General features: G+C 42.3%; 1 protein-coding gene across 2 annotated transcripts in view; it reads right to left on the minus strand.

Moving 5' to 3' along the window:
* Positions 1 to 484: 484 nt before the first annotated feature.
* LOC105530987 overlaps positions 485 to 21,696 on the minus strand; it is a 24,348-nt gene continuing 3,136 nt past the window's right edge. The window contains exons 2-3 of one of the 2 annotated variants that reach the window (XM_011968757.1): positions 5,972 to 6,100; positions 532 to 843 (exon numbers count right to left, since the gene is read on the minus strand). In XM_011968757.1, the coding sequence (XP_011824147.1) occupies positions 6,082 to 6,100 (19 nt within the window). In that variant the 3' untranslated portion in view covers positions 532 to 843; positions 5,972 to 6,081. Of the gene's footprint in view, positions 844 to 5,971; positions 6,101 to 21,696 lie in introns of both variants that reach the window. The other variant, XM_011968756.1, reaches the window with a different exon arrangement.

Raw genomic sequence — 21,696 nt, forward strand, 5'->3', positions numbered from 1 at the left:
GGAATTCAATGCAGAACTGTCTCTCTTCTGGGGTGCAACTCCTCTTGTTGTGGCATAGGGGAGCTCAGGGGCTTTCAACCCTGGCTAAATACTGGTGGCAACTTGAAAAGAAGCCCTACACTCAGAGATTTGGATTTAATTGATCTAGGGTGGGTCTGAGCAACAGCATTTTAAATTGTAAAGTCTCCAAGTGACTCTAAGTGTATATGAGAACTAGTAGGATGAGGCGATGGAGAGGTCATGGGTGAGGGCCCATTCTTACTCTTTACCCCCACAAGGAATGAATTCACCCCAAAGCGAACACTCCAGAGATCTGCCTCTCCTCTCCCCTAAGGTGATCTTTCCAATATACAAAGGAGATGTCACTATTCTCATTTTTCCACATGTTTACCTTCCTTTTTGAGTCTCCGGATTCAGTCTTCCACTGGGATTACACCTCTCTGCAGTTCTTATGTTGTAAAGTCGCCAAAGCTCTGCTATCTTCTACATGACAGTCAGGAGACGCACCAGGACCAGTAGCGTCAGCAGCTGGGGCTGCTCTTGAAAGTTGATTTCCAGTACCTTATGGGGAACAGCCACTCCCTGGTACTAAAGGTGCCCCATCTCTGATGAGAGCCTCAGGAGCCAATGGATAGCCACAAGAATGATTTCTGCTTCCAGGGGTGGCCACTCTCAGAATCTTGCCTTGTTTATGCCGAGTTGAGATGTAGGGGCTCTTGAAGGTTGTTATTATCGTTTTCTCCCCTCCCTAAAGGCATCACTTCCTCATGTACAGACTTCACTATGGTATTCAAATCTGCATCCTGGCAGGTATCTTATAAGATAGAATTTTGGGTTGAAGACCTGTAATGAGATGCACCAGGGTCAGCAGAAGAAATCCAGCAGTCTCAGCCACCTAGGGGCTTACAGAGTCTGTAAAGAGACATACAAACTATTCTTCACACAGACAGAGCACAGTTAGGTGTGGCATTCTTCAATCAAAAAGCACTTTTAGAATTTCTCAGATTCACACATTACAAAAGGCAGAGATGTGTACATGTGTCAATGACAACAAATTCAGCCTCAGTCCTTTTTCCTAACCTTTTCCAGAACAGAGAACACATGCTCCCTGCCTTAAGAAACAGTGATTGTTTTCTTTAGAAAGATGGAAAATCACGTGTTTCAACAACAGAGTAAGATTGTATTATTATTTGCTAATAATCATGAAGGAATCATTCTTTTTCTGTTCACAAAGGTTGACCTGAGAAATCTATTTTAAAATGTTGAGTGATGGAAATAAAGAAAGAGGCCATTCTGAGGAGCAATTTTTTTAAAACAGAAAACTGCAGTTCCAGTGAAATGGTCCTGTGAGATGAGGCAGCCATTCATGGCCCAAGCATGGCAGGAATCTAACATTTCAAAACCCCTTCATTAAGAGGCAGACCTTTCAGGAGTGATTTAAAAGCACTTTAAGAAATAGGTTCTTCATTCCCCAAGCATAAGCTTGGAAGAAGCCCCACAGTCAGGAGAAGCAGACGGGTTTTCCCCCAAGATGGGCGACTAGAGATGGCAGAGCCAGTTGTCCGTAGAAAGAACAAAAGTTATAGGTGAGAATGACTGTGGCTGAAGGGGAAGGCCGAGGGAAGAGTGCTGGAACCTGTCAGAGAACCCACGGGTAGAATCTGGGGCACAGTGGAGCCAGGCATGGCAGTTCATGCCTGTAATCCCAGTACTTTGGGAGGCCGAGGCAGGCAGATCACGTGAGGCCAGAAGTTTGAGACCAGCTAGGGCAACATGATGAGGCCCTGTCTCTACAAAAAAAACAAAAATTAGCTGGGTGTGGTGGCTTGCACCTGTAGTCCCAGCTACTTGGGAGGCTGAGGTGGGAGGATCGCTTGAGCCTGGGAGGCAGAGGTTGCAGTGAGCCAAGATCATGCCACTGTACGGAAGCCTGGGCGACAGAGTAAGACTCTGTCTTAAAAAACAAAAACAAAACTAAAAAACCCTCAACAAACCAGGCATCAAAGGAACATACTTCAAAATAATAAAAGCCATATATGACAAACCCACAGCCAACATCATATTGAATGGGGAAAAGTTGAAAGCATTCCCCAAAGAACTGGAAAAAGACAAGGATGCAAATTCTCACCACTCCTATTCAACATAGTAATGGAAGTCCTGGCCACAGCTATCAGGCAAGAGAAAGAAAGAAAGGACATTCACACTGGAAAAGAGTAAGTTAAATGATCTCTGTTTGCTGATGACATGATCTTATACCTAGAAAACCCTAAAGATTTGATAAATGACTTCAGTAGAAGTTTCAAGATACAAATTAGTGTACAGTGGCTCATGCCTATAATCCCAGCATTTTGGGAGGCTGAGGTGGGAGGATAGCTTGAGCCTGGGAGTTCAAGACCAGCTTGGGCAACATGATGACACCCTGTCTCTGTTTAAAAAAATACATACACATATATACACACATACATATATATATTCGAAAAATAAGAAAAAAATTAATGTAAAAAAATCAGTAATATTTCAATATACTTAAAACGTTCAAGCTGAGAACCAAACCAAGAAGGCAATCCCATTTACAATAGCCACACAAAATTACCTAGGAATACATTTAACCAAAGTTGTGAAAGATCTCTATAAGGAGAATTACCAAACACTGATGAAAGAAATGGTAGATGACACAAATGAAAAAACATTCTATGCTCATGGATTTGAAGAATCAATATCATTAAAATGGCCACACTGTTCAAAGCAATCTACAGATTCAACACAATTCCTATCAAATTACCAATGTCATTTTTCACAGAATTAGAAAAAACAATCCTAAAATTCATAGGGAACCAAAAAAGAACCTGAATAATCAAAGCAATCCTAAGCAAAAAGAACAAAGCTAGAGGCATCACATTATGTGACTTCAAATTATACTACAAGGCTACAGTAAACAAAGTAGCACAGTACTGGTACAAAAACAGACACACAGATCAACAGAAAAGAATAGATAATCCATAAGTAAAGCCACGTACCTACAATCAACTGGTCTTTGACAAAGTTAACAAAAATATACATGGGGAAAGGACATCCTATTCAATAAATGGTGAGGGAAAACTTGGATATCCACATGTAGAAGAATGATACTGGACCCCTATCTTTTTTTTTTTTTTTTTTTTTAAGACGGGGTCTTGCTCTGTTGACCAGGCTGGAGTGCAGTGGCGTGATCTCGGCTCACTGCAACCTCTGTCTCCCTGGTTCAAACGATTTCTCCTGCCTCAGCCTCCCAAGTAACTGGGATTACAGGCACATGCCACCATGCCCAGCTAGTTTTTTTGTATTTTTTAGTGGAGACAGGGTTTCACCATGTTGGCCAGGATAGTCTCGATCTCCTGACCTCATGATCTACCCGCCTCAGCCTCCCAAAATACTGGGATTACAGGCATGAGCCATCGCGCCAGCCAGGACCCCTATCTTTTACCGTCTACAAAAATTAACTCAAGATGTATTACATTAAGACCTAAGCATAAGACCTGAAACTATAAGAAACCTGGAAGAAAACCTAGGAAAAACTCTTCTGGACATTGGCCCAGGCAAAGAATTTATGACTGAGACCTCAAAAGCAAACGCAACAAAAGCAAAGATAAATAACCGGGACTTAAATTAAGAAGCTTCTGCATTGCAAAATAAATTTTCAACACAATAAACAACAGGAGAAAACATTTGCAAACCATGCATCTGACAAAGGACTAATATCCAGAATCTACAAGAAACTCAACAAGAAAAAAAAAAAAAACGCATCAAAAAGTGGGACATACAAGCAGCCAACAAACATATGAAACAATGCTTAACATCACTCATCAACAGTGAAATGCAAATTCAAACCACAAGGAGATACCATCTCACACCAGTCAGAATGGCTATGATTAAAAAGCCAAAAAACAACAGATGTTGGCCGGGCATGGTGGCTCACGCCTGTAATCCTAGCACTTTGGGAGGCCAAGGCAGGTGGATCATGAGGTCAGGAGTTCGAGACCAGCCTGACCAACATGGTGAAACCCCGTCTCTACAAAAAATACAAAAATTAGCCAGGCATGGCGGCACATGCCTGTAATCCCAGCTATTCAGGAAGCTGAGACAGGAGAATTGCTTGAACCTGGGAGATGGAGGTTGCAGTGAGCTGAGACTGCAACACTGTACTCCAGCCTTGGCGACATAGCGAGACTCCATCTCAAAAAAAAAAAAAAGGATGTTGGTGAGGATGGAGAGAAGTGGGAACATGTACACGCTGCTGGTGGGAATGTAAATTAGTATAACCTCAATGAAAAACAGCACAGAGATTTCTCAAAGAACTAAAAATAGAATTACCATTCAACCCAGCAATCCCACTATTGGGTACCTATCCAAATATAAATAAATTATTATATAAAAAAAGACACTTGTACTTGTATGTTTATCACAGCACCATTCACAACAGCAAAGTCATGGAATCAACCTCAGTGTCCATCAATGGATGATTCAATGAAGAAAATGTAATATACATACAACATGGAATACTATGCAGTCATAAAAAAGAGTGAAATCATGCCTTTTGCAGCAACATGGATGGAGCTGGAGGCCGTTATCCTAGGTGAAATAACGCAGAAACACAAAATCAAAGACTGCACATTCTCACTTGTAAGTAGGAGCTAAACAACGGGTGCATGTGGACATACAGAGGGGAACAACAGACACTGGGGACTCCAAAAGGAGGGAGGATGGGACAGGGGTTAGCGTTGAAAGATGACCTACCAGGTGCAATGTTCACTACTAGAATGATGCGTACATCAGAAACCCAGACCTCATTGCTACGCAACATGTCTATGTAACAAACCTGCACGTGGAATACCATACAGCCACAAAAAACAATGAAATCATATCTTCTGCAGAAACATGAATGAACTGACTTCAGGATGAAGCCCTTTAATGAACACAGGACAAAGAAAGTATCTGCAGTTTCCAGGGCCTAATATTTAAATACATGAAAGGCAGGCACAACTGGAAGGCAGTACACCTAGATATTTAAAAATCAAAAATCTCACTTCTATATTTAATCCCTAGTCCCCAAAAAGAAGGAAACACCACAATACCAGGCTATGCAATGCATCCACAGTGCTCCTTGCTACAAAAGCTTTCAAAAAGGCCAATGAAGTTTTACACTGTTCTCAGCAAAAATGCCAACATAGGAAGCAAACAGGGAAAGAACACATTTAAAAAGGGCTGGCTAAAAAAATTCCCAGAAACAGGATCTAAAAGAGAAAAAATGTGGAGAAGACTTCCTTGCTCCAGAAAACGTGATAACCTAAATATAGGCTTTTAATTAAGCTGATTTCTGACCACAGAGCTCTAACATAAAAAGTCTTTCCAAATCTCTTACCAGATTTCAGCCGGGACAAACCTAAAATAGGTCTCCTCTTCAGGTTGTCTGGTTCTAACACCAGCTTTTCCCCCCTAATTGTGCATGCAAATGAATTACTTTACATTTCAAAGGATCCCGTGTTGGCTACTGCTGCTTATGACCACCCCGTGTTAGGTGGGTCCACTTTCCTAGATATTTACAAGAGGACGCCCCATAAGTGTCATACACAAACCCAGCTGGTGATGGTCACAAATGTAAAACCAAGCCCCAATCCCCAAAAATAAAACACAGCTGCAATCTTAAAAGCACGCTCTATAAAATGAGACCATAGGTGCCACACTGCCAATCCCTTACCCTAACCTCCTGTCCCGAGGCAGAGGCAGAAAAACTTTGACCCGAACTTTCTGCTGTGACAGAAGCAGAAAAAAAAAAAAAAAGCAGTTCTCTGCAGATATCTTGACCTGAATCTCCTGTCCAAAGACAGAGACCGAAGCCCTCACTCTTAAGGAAAAGGGAAGATTTGAAAAACAGCCCAAATAATGTCTACAACTTCACCCAAATAGTGGGAGGTCTGAATTCAGGAGAACTTACCAAAAATACCTGGTGGGACTGCTGAGGATGGGGAGTTCATGCTGGTGCCAAGCGCCACTTTCAAAGAGAAACACCAGTGGTGGGTGAGAGTCACTCTCAATCCTGCCTCCTTACACCAGGTATGTTGACCTAAAAGGAAGAAGTTGAGGCAAAGTTAATCTAAGTGGAGAGCTTATTTGGGCCAAGCTTGAAGATTTCAACTTGGGAGCACAGATTCAAGTTGCCATGAAAATACACTCTGATTAACAGCAGTTATAAGTGGATGATTTTTTTTTTTTTGAGACGGAGTCTCGCTCTGTCGCCCAGGCTGGAATGCAGTGGTGCAATCTCGGCTCACTGCAACCTCTGCCTCCCAGGTTCAAGTGATTTTTCTGCCTCAGCCTCCTGAATAGCAGGGACTATAGGTATGCACCACCACGCCTGGCTAATTTTTGTATTTTTAGTAGAGATGGGGTTTCATCATGTTGGCCAGGATGGTCTCGAACTCCTGACCTGGTGATCCGCCTGTCCCAGACTCCCAAAGTGCTGGGATTACAGGCATGAGCCACAGCGCCTGGCCCTAAGTGGATTTTTAAAGGAAAATAACGAGCAGTTCCTGAGTTGTTTACCAAAAATCTATATCAAAATCACATAAGGTATTGTTTGGCTATACATTGTTTTTGTATCATAAATTCCAGGAATGTGAAGATAATGGGTGAGTCCGGAACAAAATGACTCTAAACAAGTGCGCCCTGCATGGGTGCAGTGGGGCGATGTTCTGCACCCAGGGTGCACAACAGCTCAGACTGATCCATTTTTCTTTTCAGTACAAACTGAAGAGGGCTCCAGAGATTACCTAATTGTAGTTTTCCCAAAGTGTGCTAAATTAGTATTTTATATCTGTTACATTGGTTCCAGAACCCCCATGGATACCAAAATCCATGCCTAAGGAATACCAGTGAAGCTCACTGCCTGTGCAGTGGTTCTGTCTGAGCTGTGCATTAGACACACTTGTAGTGATTTTAAAATACACAGATGTAAATACATAGACGTCCAGGTTCCACCCAAGAGCTCTTAAGTCAGAATCTGCAGAGGTGAAATCTGCCATCTACATATTTTTTAAATGCCCCACAAGTGATTTTGATCCAAGCCAGAATTCAGAACAACTACTGGAGCCTTTCATTTCCTTGACTTCCTCAACCTCAATGTTTTTCACCATCTTTCTACTTCAGTCACCCACTTCGGAGGTCACACCCCTTCTGAAATCTTTCTTACCTTAGAAAGCACTAGACAGTGGGATCTAGACTGGATAGGGAAGGAAGTGAAGACAAGAGTGGCTTAAAAGGAAAGAAATTAGGCTGAGCGCAGTGCCTCACACCTGTAATCCAGCACTTTGGGAGGATGAGATGGGCGGATCATTGAGGTCAGAAGTTCAAGATCAGCCTGATCAACATGGTGAAACCCCGTCCCTACTAAAAGTATAAAAATTAGCCAGGTATGGTGGTGCATGCCTGTAATCCCAGCTACTCAGGAGCCTGAGGCACAAGAAATGCTTGAGCTGAGTGGGTGGAGATTGCAGTGAGCAGAGATCAAGCCACTGCACTCCAGCCTGGGTGACAGAGTGAGACTCTGTCTCAAAATAATAATAATTTAATGTCTCCCAACATTAAAAACTCTCACCCCTTTTGCAACTACCATCCTCTCTTTTTTTCAAGGTCACAACTCTTCAAAAAATTGTCAATACTTTCTCTACTTCCTCATCGCCCATTTCTCAGTTCTCTATAATCTGGCTTTTGTTCTGCCCTTAGTACTCTGCTGAAACTGCTCTGGTTATGCCCACCAAAAACCTTTATGTTGTTCATGCAATGGACCTCATTACTTCTTTCTTTCTCTCTCTTTCTCTCTCTCTCTCTTTCTCCCCTCCCTCCCTCCCTCCCTCTCTCCCTCCCTCTCTCCCTCCCTCTCTCTCTCTCTCTTTGAGTCTGGTTCTGTCGTCCTGCCTAGGGTGCAGTGGTGTGATCTTACCTCGCTGCAACCTCTCCCTCAACCTCTGCCTCCTGGACCCAAGCCATCCTCCCACTTCAGCCTCCCAAGTAGCTGGGACTACAGGTATACGCTACCACACCTGGCTAATTTTAGTAGAGGTGAGGTTTCACCATGTTGCCCAGGCTGGTCTCAAACACCTTAGCTCAAGTGATCCACCCACCTCGGCCTGGTGCTGGGATTACAGGTGTGAGCCACCAGGCCTGGCCTGACCTCATTACTGCTTCCAAGACAGTATCTGATACTGGTGACTGGTGACTCTTGCTTTACTTTTACCGTCTCTCTCAGGGAGCTGTGATCTAATCTGTTTTCCTTTGCCTGCCTTTTCCGTGTTGCTGCTTCTTAGGTTTTCCCAAGACCTACTCTTGTTTCTCTGTAGTTGACTTACAGAGATCTTAAAAAGACAAAAACCTGATCGTATCAGTCCCACACTTAAAATTATTCAGGGCATCCTGCCACTCTTAGGTTGGAGTAGAAAGCCATAAAGAATCCTATGACTGACTGCTTCCTGCTCTCTGCAGTCACTCTCCTGTTTGCTCGAGGCTTCATTCACACTGACCCACTTGTAGGTGCTGAAACGTGCCATGCGCCCGCCCTCCACCCCCATGACAACATCTACTCCTTTTTCAGGTCTCAGGGAAGATTTTGACATCATAGACCAGGTGAGGTTGCTCATTTACATCTTCCTTTTCTAGGTAGCATTTTTTTCCTCTCCCTTTTTTTTAAGACACAGTCCGGCTCTGTTGCCCAGGCTGGTGTGCAGGGGCGCAATCTCAGCTCACTGCAACCTCTGCCTCTAGGATCAAATGATTCTCCTGCCTCAGCCTCCCGAGTAGCTGGGATTACAGGTGTGTGCCACACCTGGCTAATTTTTGTATTTTTAGCAGAGACGGGGTTTCACCATATTGGTCAGTCTGGTCTTGAACTCCTGACCTCAAGTGATTCTCCCGCCTTGGCCTCCCAAAGTGCTAGGATTACAGGTGTGAGCCACCGCACCTGGCCATGGGTAGCATTTTTTTTTTTTTTTATCACTGTAATTATTTGTCTGATAACCCATCTTTATACCTCACCATTGTGTTATGTTAATCTCCATGATGGTAGGAACCTGGTCTATCTGGTTAACTATTCTATTAATATTTTCAGTGTCCAGTGCCTGGCACATAAAAGGCACTTAATAAATATTTGCTACATTTGTAAATGAAAGGATTCTGGTGTTTGCTTTTCTTTTTTTAATTTTTTAAAAACTTTAAATTTTAAACCCATTTTAGACTTACAGGAAAGTTGCAAAATAGTGGAGTTCCTGTATACCACTCACTCTGCTTGTCCTAATGTTAACAGTTTACAAAACCACAGTATAATGTGCAAAACCAGGAAATTAACACTGGAACTTTATTTTTTTTTGAGACAGAGTTTTGCTCTTGTTGTCCAAGCTAGAATGCAACAGCACGGTCTTGGCTCACTGTAATCTTCATCTCCCTGGTTCAAGAGATTCTCCTGCCTCAGCCTTCCAAGTAGCTGGGATTACAGGCACCCACCACCACACCCGGCTACTGGTACAACATTATTAACTGAAATTATTCACATTTCACTAATGTTCTTTCTCCACTAATGTTCTTTCTCTGATCTAGAATACACACTGCATTCAGTTTTATTTTTCCTTAGTTTCCTCCAATCTGTAATAGTTTCTTAGGCTGTCTTTCATGAGCTTCACACTTTTTAAAAAGATTGAAAAGCATTGTATGATGTTACATATATTTAAGAGATAGGGCAAAAATAGAGAGATATAGGTTATATGCCTGAGCATCAAGCCTGAGAGACCACCTCCCTGTTCAGGCCCAGGCTCTGGAGTTCATTCCCATCAATGCCATTTTGATTGTGTAGTAAGATGAAAATTTGTCTATAGTTGGGGTGACAAGAGAAATTCACACTATGTATCAAATAGCAAGGTGATGAAGTAAATTATAACAGCATGACAATGCAGGAGCAAGTAACCAATAGATTAACATTACTTTGTCTATTAAATGCTTCAGTGCCCTTGTATACTTACCAATGATTTAAATGGTTTAATAAACACCTAGTTTTATTACACTTTGTACTAGAATAATCTCAAAGATACAATATAATGTATTTTAGCAAAAGAGTAAAATTCTATCAATTTTCTATTCCTTTTTATATATTGACATTCTTATTTTATTCTTATTTTTTTGAGATGGAGTCTCACTCTGTCACCCAGGCTGGAATGCAGTGGTGCAACCTCAGCTCACTGCAACCTCTGTCTCCCAGGTTTGAGTGATTTTCCTGCCTCAGCCTCCTGAGCAGCTAGGATTTCAGGCACGCGTCACCAAGCCTGGCTAATTTTTGTATTTTTAGTAGAGACCAGGTTTTGCCATGTTGACCAGGCTGGTCTCGAACTCCTGATCTCAGGTGATCTGCCTGCCTTGGCCTCCCAAAGTGCTGGGATTATAGGCGTGAGCCACTGTGCTCAGTCATATTGACATTCGTAATTGTCATGTCAGTTGATGCAGCAAACTACATGTCATATGTTAGTAAGTGATACAAAGGTTTGCTCTGTAGAGTTAATAAGCTGCACCATGGCTGCAGTGAAATCATAATATGTGATCTGTTTAATGAATGTTAAATCCCTTGTGTTCACTTAATTCAGGAGCAGCCAAATGTAAGAGGTAAATTGGGCAAGGGGTGGAGGGTTGGTGGGTGCAGAGCTTCCATGCCCTCTCTGGGCATGGCAACCTCCAGACCTGTATGTGTTCACCAATCTGGAAGTTCTCCAGACTCCTTTTTTTAGTGTTTCTATGGAGGTTGCATTATATAGTCAAGATTGATTAAAATTGGTGACTTGGTGACTTTAAAATCAATGGTGACATTGGTGACTTTAAAATTTTTAAAAATTTCTAATTGACAAATAGTAATTGTATATATTTATAGAGTACAATGTGATGCATTAATATATATTTACATTGTTGATGTGGTTTGGCTATGTCCCCACCCAAATCTCATCTTGAATTCCCACATGTTGGGGGAGGGACCCAGTGGGAGGTAACTGAATCATGGGGGCAGGTCTTTTCCATACTGTTCTCATGATAGTGAATAAGTCTCATGAGATCTTATGGCTTTACAAGCTAGAGTTTCTCTGCATAAGCACGCTCTCTCTCTCTCTCTCTCTCTCTCTCTCTGCCTGCTGCCATCCATGTAAGATGTGACTTGCTCCTCCTTGCCTTCCACCATGATTGTGAGTCCTCCCCAGTCACTTGGAACTGTAAATCCATTAAACCTCTTTCTTTTGTAAATTGCCCAGTCTTGGGTATGTCTTTATCAGCAGCGTGAAAACAGACTAATACACATTGTGGAATAGCCAATTATAATATCTGTCACCTCACATACTTTTCAATTATTTGTGGTGAAAACATTTAAAATCTACTCTTTTAGTAATTTTGAAATATACAACACATTATCAGCCAGATGCAGTGGCTCAGGCCTGTAATCCCAGCACTTTGGGAGGCCGAGGTGGGCGGATCACTTGAGATCAGGAGTTTGAGACCAGCCTAGGCAACATGTTGAAAACCCATCTCGAAGAGAAAAGAAAAGAAAGAAAAGAAAAGAAAACAAAAGAAAAGAGAAAAGAAAACAATGCATTGTTATTTTATTATTTTAGTCATCATTCTGTGGAATAGATCACTAAAGCTTATACCTTCTGTCTCACTGAAACTTTGTACCCTTTGGTCAACATCTCTCTAGCCCCCTACCACACAGCCCCAGATTCTAGTAACAACCATTCCACTCTATACAAGTTCAACATTCTTAGAGTCCACGTTTTAAGTAAGATCATGCAGTTTCTGTTTTTCTGTGCTTGGCTTATTTCACTTAATACAATGTCCCCTAGGTTCATCTATGTTGTCACGAATAATATAATTTCCCTCTTTTTGAAGGCTGAATAATATTCCATTGTGTGTATATACCACTTTTTTTTTTTTTTTTTTTTTGAGACAGAGTCTCGCTCTGTTGCCCAGGCTGGAGTGCAGTGGTTCGATCTCGGCTCACTGCAACCTTCACCTCCCGGGTTCAAGCAATTCTCCTGCCTCAGCCTCCTGAGTAGCAGGGATTACTGACACGTGCTGCCATGCCCAGTTAATTTTTGTATTTTTAGTAGGGATGGGGTTTCACCATGTTGGTCAGGCTGATCTCAAACTCCTGACCTCGTGATCCACCCACCTCAGTCTCCCAAAGTGCTTGGATTATAGGGGTAAGTCACAGCGCCTGGTGACCACATTTTTTTTTTTTGGGGGGAGGGAGTCTCGCTCTGTTGCCCAGGCTGGAGGGCAGTGGCCGGATCTCAGCTCACTGCAAGCTCCGTCTCCCAGGTTCACGCCATTCTCCTGCCTCAGCCTCCCAAGTAGCTGGGACTACAGGCGCCCGTCACCTCGCCCGGCTAGTTTTTTGTATTTTTTAGTAGACAAGGGGTTTCACCAGGTTAGCCAGGATGGTCATGATCTCCTGACCTCGTGATCCGCCCGTCTCGGCCTCCCAAAGTGCTGGGATTACAGGCTTGAGCCACCGCGCCCGGCTGGTGACCACATTTTTAAAATCCATTCATCCAGTGGACATCTAGGTTGCTTCCATATCTTGACTACAGTGAATAATGTTGCAATAAACACAGGAGTACAGATATTTCTTTGGCATACCCATTTCAATTCCTTTGAATATATACTTAGGTCCTGGTGTGGTAGCTCACACCTGTAATCTCAGCACTTTGGGAGGCTGAGGTGGGTGGATCATCTGAGATCAGGAGTTCAAGACCAGCCTGGCCAACATGGTGAAGTCCTGTCCCTAATATAAATACAAAAATTGGCTGGGTGTGGTGTGGCGCATGTCTGCAATTCCAGCTGCTTGAGAGGCTGAGGCACAAGAATCACTTGAACCTGGGAGGCACAGGTTGCAGTGAGCTGAAATCGTGCCACTGCACTCCAGGCTGGCTGATGGAATGATACTCTGTCTCAAAAAAAAGAATACCCAGAAGTGGAACTGCTGGATCATATGGTAGTTTGATTATTTTTATTTTTATTTGAGATGGAGTCTCGCTCTGTCGCCCAGGCTGGAGTGCAGTGGCGCCATCTCGGCTCACTGCAACCTCCACCTCCTGGTTCAAGCAATTCTCCATCTCAGCCTCCGATTTTTTGTTTTTTGAGGAACTCCTGTAGTTTGCTGTGATGGCTGTATTAATTTATATTCCCACAAACAGTGCATAAGTGTTCCCTTTTCTCCACACTCTCACCAATACTTGTTATCTTTTGTCTTTTTGATAATAAGCCATTCTAAAAGGGGCGAGGGCTCTCTGATTGTGGTTTTAATCTGCATTTCCATCATGATCAGTGATAAGCATTTTTTCATATCTCAGATAGCCATTTGTATGTTGTCGTTTTTTAGAAATAAATGGGAAAATTTGAATTTAATTTTCTGTGAATGAGAATATCTATTCAGGACATTTGTCCGTCTTAAAATTGGGTTACTTGTTTTCTCGTTGTTGAGTTCCTTATATATTTTGGATATTAGTCCCTGATATGGTTTGGATTTGTGTCCCCCAACCAAATCTCATGTTGAATTGGAAGGCGACTGGATCACAGGGTGGATTTCCCTCTTGCTGTTCTCGTGATGAGTGAATTCTCACGAGATCTGATGGTTTAAAAGCATGTGGCACTTTGCACTCTCTCCTCCTGCTACATGAAGAAGGTCCTTGCTTCCCCTTGGCCTTCTGCCATGCTTGTAAGTTTCCTGAGGCCTCCTAGTCATGCTTACTGTACAGCCTGTGGAATCGTGAGTCAATTAAACCTCTTTTCTTCATAAATTACTCAGTCTCAGGTAGTTCTTTATTAGCAGTGTGAGAACAGACTAATACAGTCCCGTATCAGATGTATCATTTGCAAACATTTTCTCCCAATCTTTGGTTTTTCTCTTCATTTATTGATTGTTTCCTTTGCTGTGTAAAGCTTTTTAGGTTGACGCAACCCTATTTGTTTACTTTTGCATTTGTGGTCATATCCGCAAGAAATCTTTGTCTAGATAAATGTCATGAAGCATTTTCCTCTCTGGTAGTTTTATAGCTTCAGGTCTTCTGTTTAAGTCCTTAATCCATTTTGAGTTGATTGTCCATTGGTGATTAACTCTATTTTTCAACCCCCGTCTTCTCCTCAGAGGTGGGGTGGGGTTTGGGGTTGGGACTTAAAGTTCAACCCTCTAATTACAAGGTAGGTTCCTTTAGCCACTAGCCTCCATCCTGAAGCTACGTAGGAACTTGGAGTCACCAGTCATCTCATTGGTTATGAATAGCAAAAGATGCTTCTATCATCCCTATCACTCAGAAAATGATGAGGGTTTTAGGAGCTCTGTGGTAGGAACTGGACATGAAGATCTACTCTGTACGATGTCAATATGTCTACGATGTTTACAGTGTCAATATGTTCACAATGTCAGTATGTCTCATTAATGGTAATATGGCTCATTAATGGCAATATGTCTCATTAACGGTAATATTTACCATTATCACTTGGTCAAGGTGGTATCTACTAGGTTTCTCTGTCGTAAAAGTTACTATCTTTCCTTTTGTTGCTAATAAACATCCTGGGGGAAGATACTTTAAGGCTACCTACAGGACGGACGGCTCATGCCTGTAATCCTAACACTTTGGGAGGTGGAAGTGGGAGGATGGCTTGAGCCTAGGAGTTTCAGACCAGCCTAGGCAACATAGTGAGACCTTCACTATGAAAAAAAAAAGAAAAAAATAGCTGGGTTTGGTGGTGAGTGTCTGTAGTCCCAGCTATTTGGGAGGCTGAGGTGAGAGGGTTGCTTGAGCCTGGAAGCAACTCCACCTTGAGGTGGAGGCTACAATGAGCTGTGATCATGCCACTGCACTCCAGCAAGCCATGATCACACCACTGCATTCCACCCTTGGTGAAAGAGTGAGACCCTGTCTCAAAAAAAAAAAAAAAAAAAGAAAAAAGATTATGTACATATCTTGCTTCTCAAACCCATTAATTACATCATCAGTGTATCTCATCTCATCTGCAACAATTATTAATGTGGTGTTTACCTAATGGTGTTCTTCTATTTCCCTCTTACTAATTTAATATTGGAATTTTTCCATAAGGAAGAGCTGCTGCTTATCCCCTATTCATTCGTTTATTAGATTCTTTGTTTGTATCTATAGAGACTCATGAATATTTATTATATTCTATGAATTAAAAGTCAAACACTTTTATTATTTATTTTATTGCACAAATTGTTCCAGCTTTGGCCATTACGAGACTCCTGTGTTATTTCATCCAGGCTTTCTCCTTTCTTAAGCACTTTCTCATTTCCTGGCAATGTAAGATGTTTCAGGCTCTTTCATTTTTCCTGCCCAGCCCTGGAATCAACCGTTTCTCCAAAGTGCCCTGGTTCCTTTTACTGGAGAAGAGGACTTAGAAACAAGGATTTGGGTGCTAGGTGTGCTTATTGCTACTGGGGTATCATTGCTTCTAGGCCCTCTTAGCAGACATAGCTAGGAAATATATAATATATATATATATACACACACGCACATACTAACCATGTATATACACACATCGATTATGTGCATGTTTATGTGTGTGTATATATATATACACATATATATATTAAATACCATGAGTTCATACTGATATCCGATTCCAATCTAATACCACAAGGTTCACTTTAGTCTTCCCTTTTTCCTTACTGGTAACTTCCTTCTTCAACAGTAAAAAATTGGTGGCTCTCATTATCTACTTATTTGTTCAATTGTGATATACATATAACATAGTTTTATAATAGAGTTGCTAACTCATACCCTTGTGAGAAACACAATTACTGACTTGATTACAGCATTTATGTGGAATTCTTTTCATCTTTAGCCTTACAGTACCCAGTTAAGATACTGTTTCCTAAAGTTATTTAAGGCTAGTTCTTTTCTTCCTCACCTCTTTCAGTGTGGTTACATCCTTCCTTTGTAATGTAGTTAGGTCCAATTTATTAGTGTTTAATAGTCTCCTCTATTTTTTATTGTATTTATTCTCAGGTGGTTTCTCTCATTGCGTTGGCTTCACTGCTCATCCTTTCTGAGCTACAGAAAAACATACAAATGTAACCACCCTCCTGGACAACCCCAGGTAGATGTCCCTCATATTTCTCAAGCCTAACATATCCAAAACTCATTCTCTCTCAAGTCTCTTGCCATTAATTTGCCATGCAGTAAGGCAGGTCAGAATGGTGACTCCACACCAAACCAATTGGGTTTGATTCCCAGCTCCATGACTTTAGCTGTATGAGTCTGGTTGGGTAAATTACTCAACCTCTCCAGCCTTCCATTTCCTCATCTATAAAACTAGGAATAATAGTATCTACCCGTGGGTTTGTTGTGAGGATTAAGGAAAAGTGAAAATGTGTAAATATTTAGAATATAACAGCACAGGCCAGGTGCAATGGCTCATGCCTATAATCCCAGCACTTTGGGAGACCAAAGCAGGGGGATCACCTGAGGTCGGGAGTTCGAGACCAGCCTCACCAACATGGAGAAACCCCGTCTCTACTAAAAATACGAAATTAGCCAGGCATGGTGGTGCATGCCTGTAATCCCAGCTACTCAGAAGGCTGAGGCAGGAGAATCGCTTGAACCCAGTAGGTGGAGGTTACAGTGAGCCGAGGCCATGCCATTGCACTCCAGCCCAGGCAATAAGAGCGAAACTGTCTCAAAAAAAAAAAAAAGAATATAACACCACATAATAAGCAGTAGATAGAGAGATATATCTTAATTCTAACTCTTCTATCATATTCCCCAACTCAGTGAATAGCAACACCAAGCCTGAAACCTGAATGGCATCCTGAGCTCCCTCGTTCTTCCTTAGGCTCTCTATCTAATCAATGTCACATTCTGGTATACATATTCCCTTCAGTATCTTGTGAATGTTTCTGGTCTTAATCTTCATGTCTAGTACGTTGGTTCAGCCACCATCATCTCTCACTTTGATTACTGCCATTCCTATCTAACTTGTCTCCTTGACTTTAGTCTAACCTTTTCTTCATACTGCAGCCAGAGTGATCTTTCCTACACCCCTCTCTATCATGGAAATACCCTCATTTTACTTTTTGGCAAATATTAAAACACAAATTTTAGTAAATATAAAAAAAATGAAAATCACCTATAATATCACCTAGAGATAACCAGTTACCTTATTTTTGGGATTTATCCTTTCAGGCTTTTTCCATGTATACACATACAAGGATACACATGCATATATTATTAAATGTATAATTTTCTTTTTAGAAATCTACATTTTAATTGACAATATTGTGGATCTCACTTCATGACAGAAAACAAAAGTCAAAACATTCATTTTCTTAACAGATTCATAATATATTCCTTTGCATGGAATAACCAAAATTTATTTCATTATTAATAGACCTGTAGGTTGTTTTCTTGCTTCCTTGCTTGCTTTTATAGACAATAGCAAACACTGTTAGACATACAGTTTTTGAATGATTTTGCCTGATTAGTTCCTTAGGAAAAGTGTTATTGCAGGGTCAAAGAAAAGGCAAAGCACTGTCCAGGAAGCTTGTATCAATTTATATACTCATCACTGATATATGAGACCATTAACCATGTCAGGCTTTGTTCTTTTGAAATTCATAAACATATTTACACTGAGACAGAAATTTTTATATTTTTAGCTTTATTTTTTAAATATATTACCCTTTCGTGTCATCTGCCCATTTTTCCACTATTGTCTTTTTCTTACTGATTTACAAGAGGTCTTTAGACAGAAGATAGCATGAAGTTAGGGGATTAACTCAGCAGAACCGGATGGTCCAAACCCTGAACACTTCAAGGAAAGGTATCCTGGCCTGCCTCCTTGTGAGACAACCTCTAAAGCCCTGGAATATCCTACCAGTTAAGGGTGTCTTTGTTTGCCTGAGGCCATGGGACATGTCCAGATGTTAATGCTAACAAAGGGACCCTGTTATGTTGAGAACTGCAGGCCGTGTGGTAGCTCCTCCTCTGAAAGGGCTGGAGAATGAAGATCAGCCACAAGGGTGGTCAGCCAAGCCTACATGACTAGCATTGGGGCTCAGAAAATGATACTGCAAATTAAAGGCCTCAAAAGCACAAATTTCTCTCTGGCCTTCTCCTGCCCTCCTTTCTCTCACGCCTCATTCTCCCCCAAGACTAGGCTTAGAAACTAGAATACCCCTTCCCCAAGGCAGGTCATAGAAACAACAACCCTTGGCCAAGCGTGGTGGCTCATGCCTGTAATCCCAGCAATTTGGGAGGCCAAGGTGGGCAGATCATTTGAGGTCAGGAGTTTGAGACCAGCCTGGCCAACATGGTGAAACCCTGTCTCTACTAAAAATACAAAAATTAGCCAGGTGTGGTGGCAGGTGCCTGTAATCCAGCTACTCGGGAGGCTGAGGCACGAAAATGGCTTGAACATGGGAGGCGGAGGTTGCAGTGAGCCGAGATCATGACACTGCACTCCAGCCTTGGCAACTAGCAAAACTCAGTCTCAAAACAAACAAACAAAAAACAAAACAAAACAACAACAACAAAAAAACGGGAACGCTTTTTCTCCAAAGCCAGTCATAAAACCTAAAAATATTACCCTAATTCCCTGCCTTCTGTATCATAACTGGCTATAAATAAATTATCTGACCTACCTTGTTTCATTGTAGGTCATAAGACCCTCATTCCATAGTGGTCCTACCGCACACTGGGTAGGAAGGAATACTTCCCAAAGAGAACAAGGAGAATCTGAACAGCCAGGCCTGGCTGCATTTCCCCATTCAACCTATAGCATGAGATCATGCCCTTTTTGTCCAATCATATTTCTACACGGATGTCCACACCTAAACATAAACTGTATGTTTATGTTTCCCCGTACCTTTGGGTCTTCAGTCTGAAGGCTCCCATGTCACATAAAACTATGATCAAAGAGTCCGGGCACAGTGGCTCACACCTGTAATCCCAGCACTTTGGGAGGCCGAGGCAGGCAGATCACGAGGTCAGGAGATCAAGACCATCCTGGCTAACACAGTGAAATCCCGCCTCTACTAAAACTACAAAAAATTAGCCAGGCGTGGTGGCAGGCACCTGTAGCCTAAGCTACTAGGAAGGCTGAGGCAGGAGAATGGCGTGAACCCAGGAGGCGGAGCTTGTAGTGAGCCGAGATCGCGGCACTGCACTCCAGCCTGGGTGACAGAGCAAGACTGCATCTCAAAAAACAAACAAACAAACAAACAAAAAAACTCTACAATCAAATAAACTTGTATGACTTGTCTCCTATTACTCTTTTTTTTTTTTTTTAAACAGTGTCACTCTTGTTGCCCGGAATGGCGTGCAATGGCGTGATCTTGGCTCACTGCAGCCTCACCTTCCAGGTTCAAGTAATTCTACTGCCTCAGCCTCTGAGTAGCTGGGATTATAGGCTCCCGCCACCACACCCGGATAATTTTGTATTTTCAGGAGAGATGGGGTTTCTCTATGTTGATCAGGCTGGTCTCAAACTCCCGACCTCAGGTGATCCGCTCACCTCAGCCTCCCAAAGTGCTGGGATTACAGGCGTGAGCCACCGCGCCCAGCCTATTCTGCTTTTGTGTGTGTGTGTGTGTATGTATATGTCAGTGCTTTTCAGCAAACCTTCGGAGGGCAAAGGGGAAGTTATAAAACTATTATCAAATAAACTTGTTATGCTTTTCTCTTGTTAACCTGTGTTTTGTTATAGGGTTTTCTGTCATGACCCTTATGATAGGGAGAAAAGGGATCACCCCTACACCAGCCCCCAATTAAAACCCTGAACACCAAGCTAGAGTGAGCTTCCCTGGTTCTGTATGGCATGAACACAAATCTCTCACACATCGTTCCTGGGAGATTTTTTCTTTTTTTTCCTTTTTATTTTTTGAGAGACAGTTTTGCTCTCGTTGCCCAGGCTGGAGTGCAATGGTGTGAACTCAGCTCACCGCAACCCATGCCTCCTGGGTTCAAGCGATTCTCCTGCCTCGGCCTCCCGAGTAGCTGGGATTACAGGCATGCACCACCACGCTCGGCTAATTTTGCATTTTCAGTAGAGAAAAGGGTTTCTCCATGTTGGTCAGGCTGGTCTCGAACTCCCGACCTCAGGCGATCCACCTGCCTCGGCTTCCCAAAGTGCCAGGATTACAGGCATGAGTCACTGCGCCCGGCCTGTTCCTGGGAGATTTAAAGGTTATCAGTTAAATTCCAGAGAGAGAGAGGACAATGGAAAGCCTGCACTTGGTCTCTCCTGGACCTTGGAGCTTGCTCTATGTGCTTTTTTCTGTTGCTGTTTTCTTTTTTGAGATGGAGTCTCACTCTGTTGCCCAGGCTGGAGTGCAGTAGCAGAATCTCAGCTCACTGCAAGCTCCACTTCCCAGGTTCAAGCGATTCTTGTGCCTCTGCCTCCCAAGTAGCTGGGATTATAGGCACCTGCCACCACGGCCAGCTAATTTTTGTATTTTTAGTAGAGATGGGGTTTCACAATGTTGACCACGCTAGTCTTGATCTCCTGACCTCAGCTGATCCACCCACTTCGGCCTCCCAAAGTGCTGGGATTATAGGCATAAGCCACCATGCTCAGCATGTTGCTGACTTTTAATCTGCATCCTTTCACTCTAACACTCTACCATAAATGCAACACAGTATTTGCTGAATTCTAGGAGTTCTAGCAAATCACTGAACCAGAGGGTGGTACTGGGGACCCAAGAACACAGACACTAACCAATGATTCCCTTGTCAAACACACATACACATATAGTCTCCATTCCACCATTTGTCTTTTATTTTTGCTGCTTTCTAAAAGGAGTTAATTTGTAAAAGGTCTGCATTGTAAAATTTGTTTTTCCTCTCTGTAGAGGTTCTAAGTGTGCGTGAGGGTTTTCTTCTTTTATTCCTTATATAAGTTAAACACATTATTTTTTAAACTCAAGTTCCACACATTTTTTATATAAACTCACAAGGGAAAAAATTTGGGAATATATGGAGTAAAATGTGAGGGCCCTTCAACACCTCTTTTTGTTTTGTTTTGTTTTTGAGACAGAGTATCGCTCTTGCTGCCCAGGCTGGAGTGCAATGGCGCGATCTCTGCTCACTGCAACCTCCACCTCCCAGGTTCAAGCGATTCTCCTGCCTCAGCCTCCCAAGTAGCTGGGGTTACAGGCATAAGCCACCACATCCAGCCTCTCCTTAATATTTGATTCTCCTGTGTATCTGTGATACCAGGACAATTCTTCTTAGATCTTTATACAGAATTCCCTTAAGGGATACTTTTGTTTCTTGTAATAATGATTTGAGGCAGTTTTAATCTTACAGAAGATTAGAATTTTCAACTCATTTTGATATTGTAACTGTTATGGACTAAATTATATTCCATATAATTAATTCCATATAACATATTCCCCCAAATTAATATGTTGAAGTCCTAACCCCCAATGTGACTTTATTTGGAAATAGGGCCTTAAAGGTTGTATTTTTTTTTTGGAGACAGAGTCTCGCTCTCTTGCCCAGACTGGAGTGCAATGGCGTGATCTCAGCTAACTGCAACCTCCACCTCGTGAGTTCAAGCAATTCTCCTGCCTCAGCTTCCCAAGTTGCTGGGATTACAGGCACCCACCACCACACCCGGCTAATTTTT

This window comes from Mandrillus leucophaeus, unplaced genomic scaffold (assembly GCF_000951045.1).
Source record: "Mandrillus leucophaeus isolate KB7577 unplaced genomic scaffold, Mleu.le_1.0 Scaffold859, whole genome shotgun sequence".
In the NCBI taxonomy this organism is placed as follows: domain Eukaryota; kingdom Metazoa; phylum Chordata; class Mammalia; order Primates; family Cercopithecidae; genus Mandrillus; species Mandrillus leucophaeus.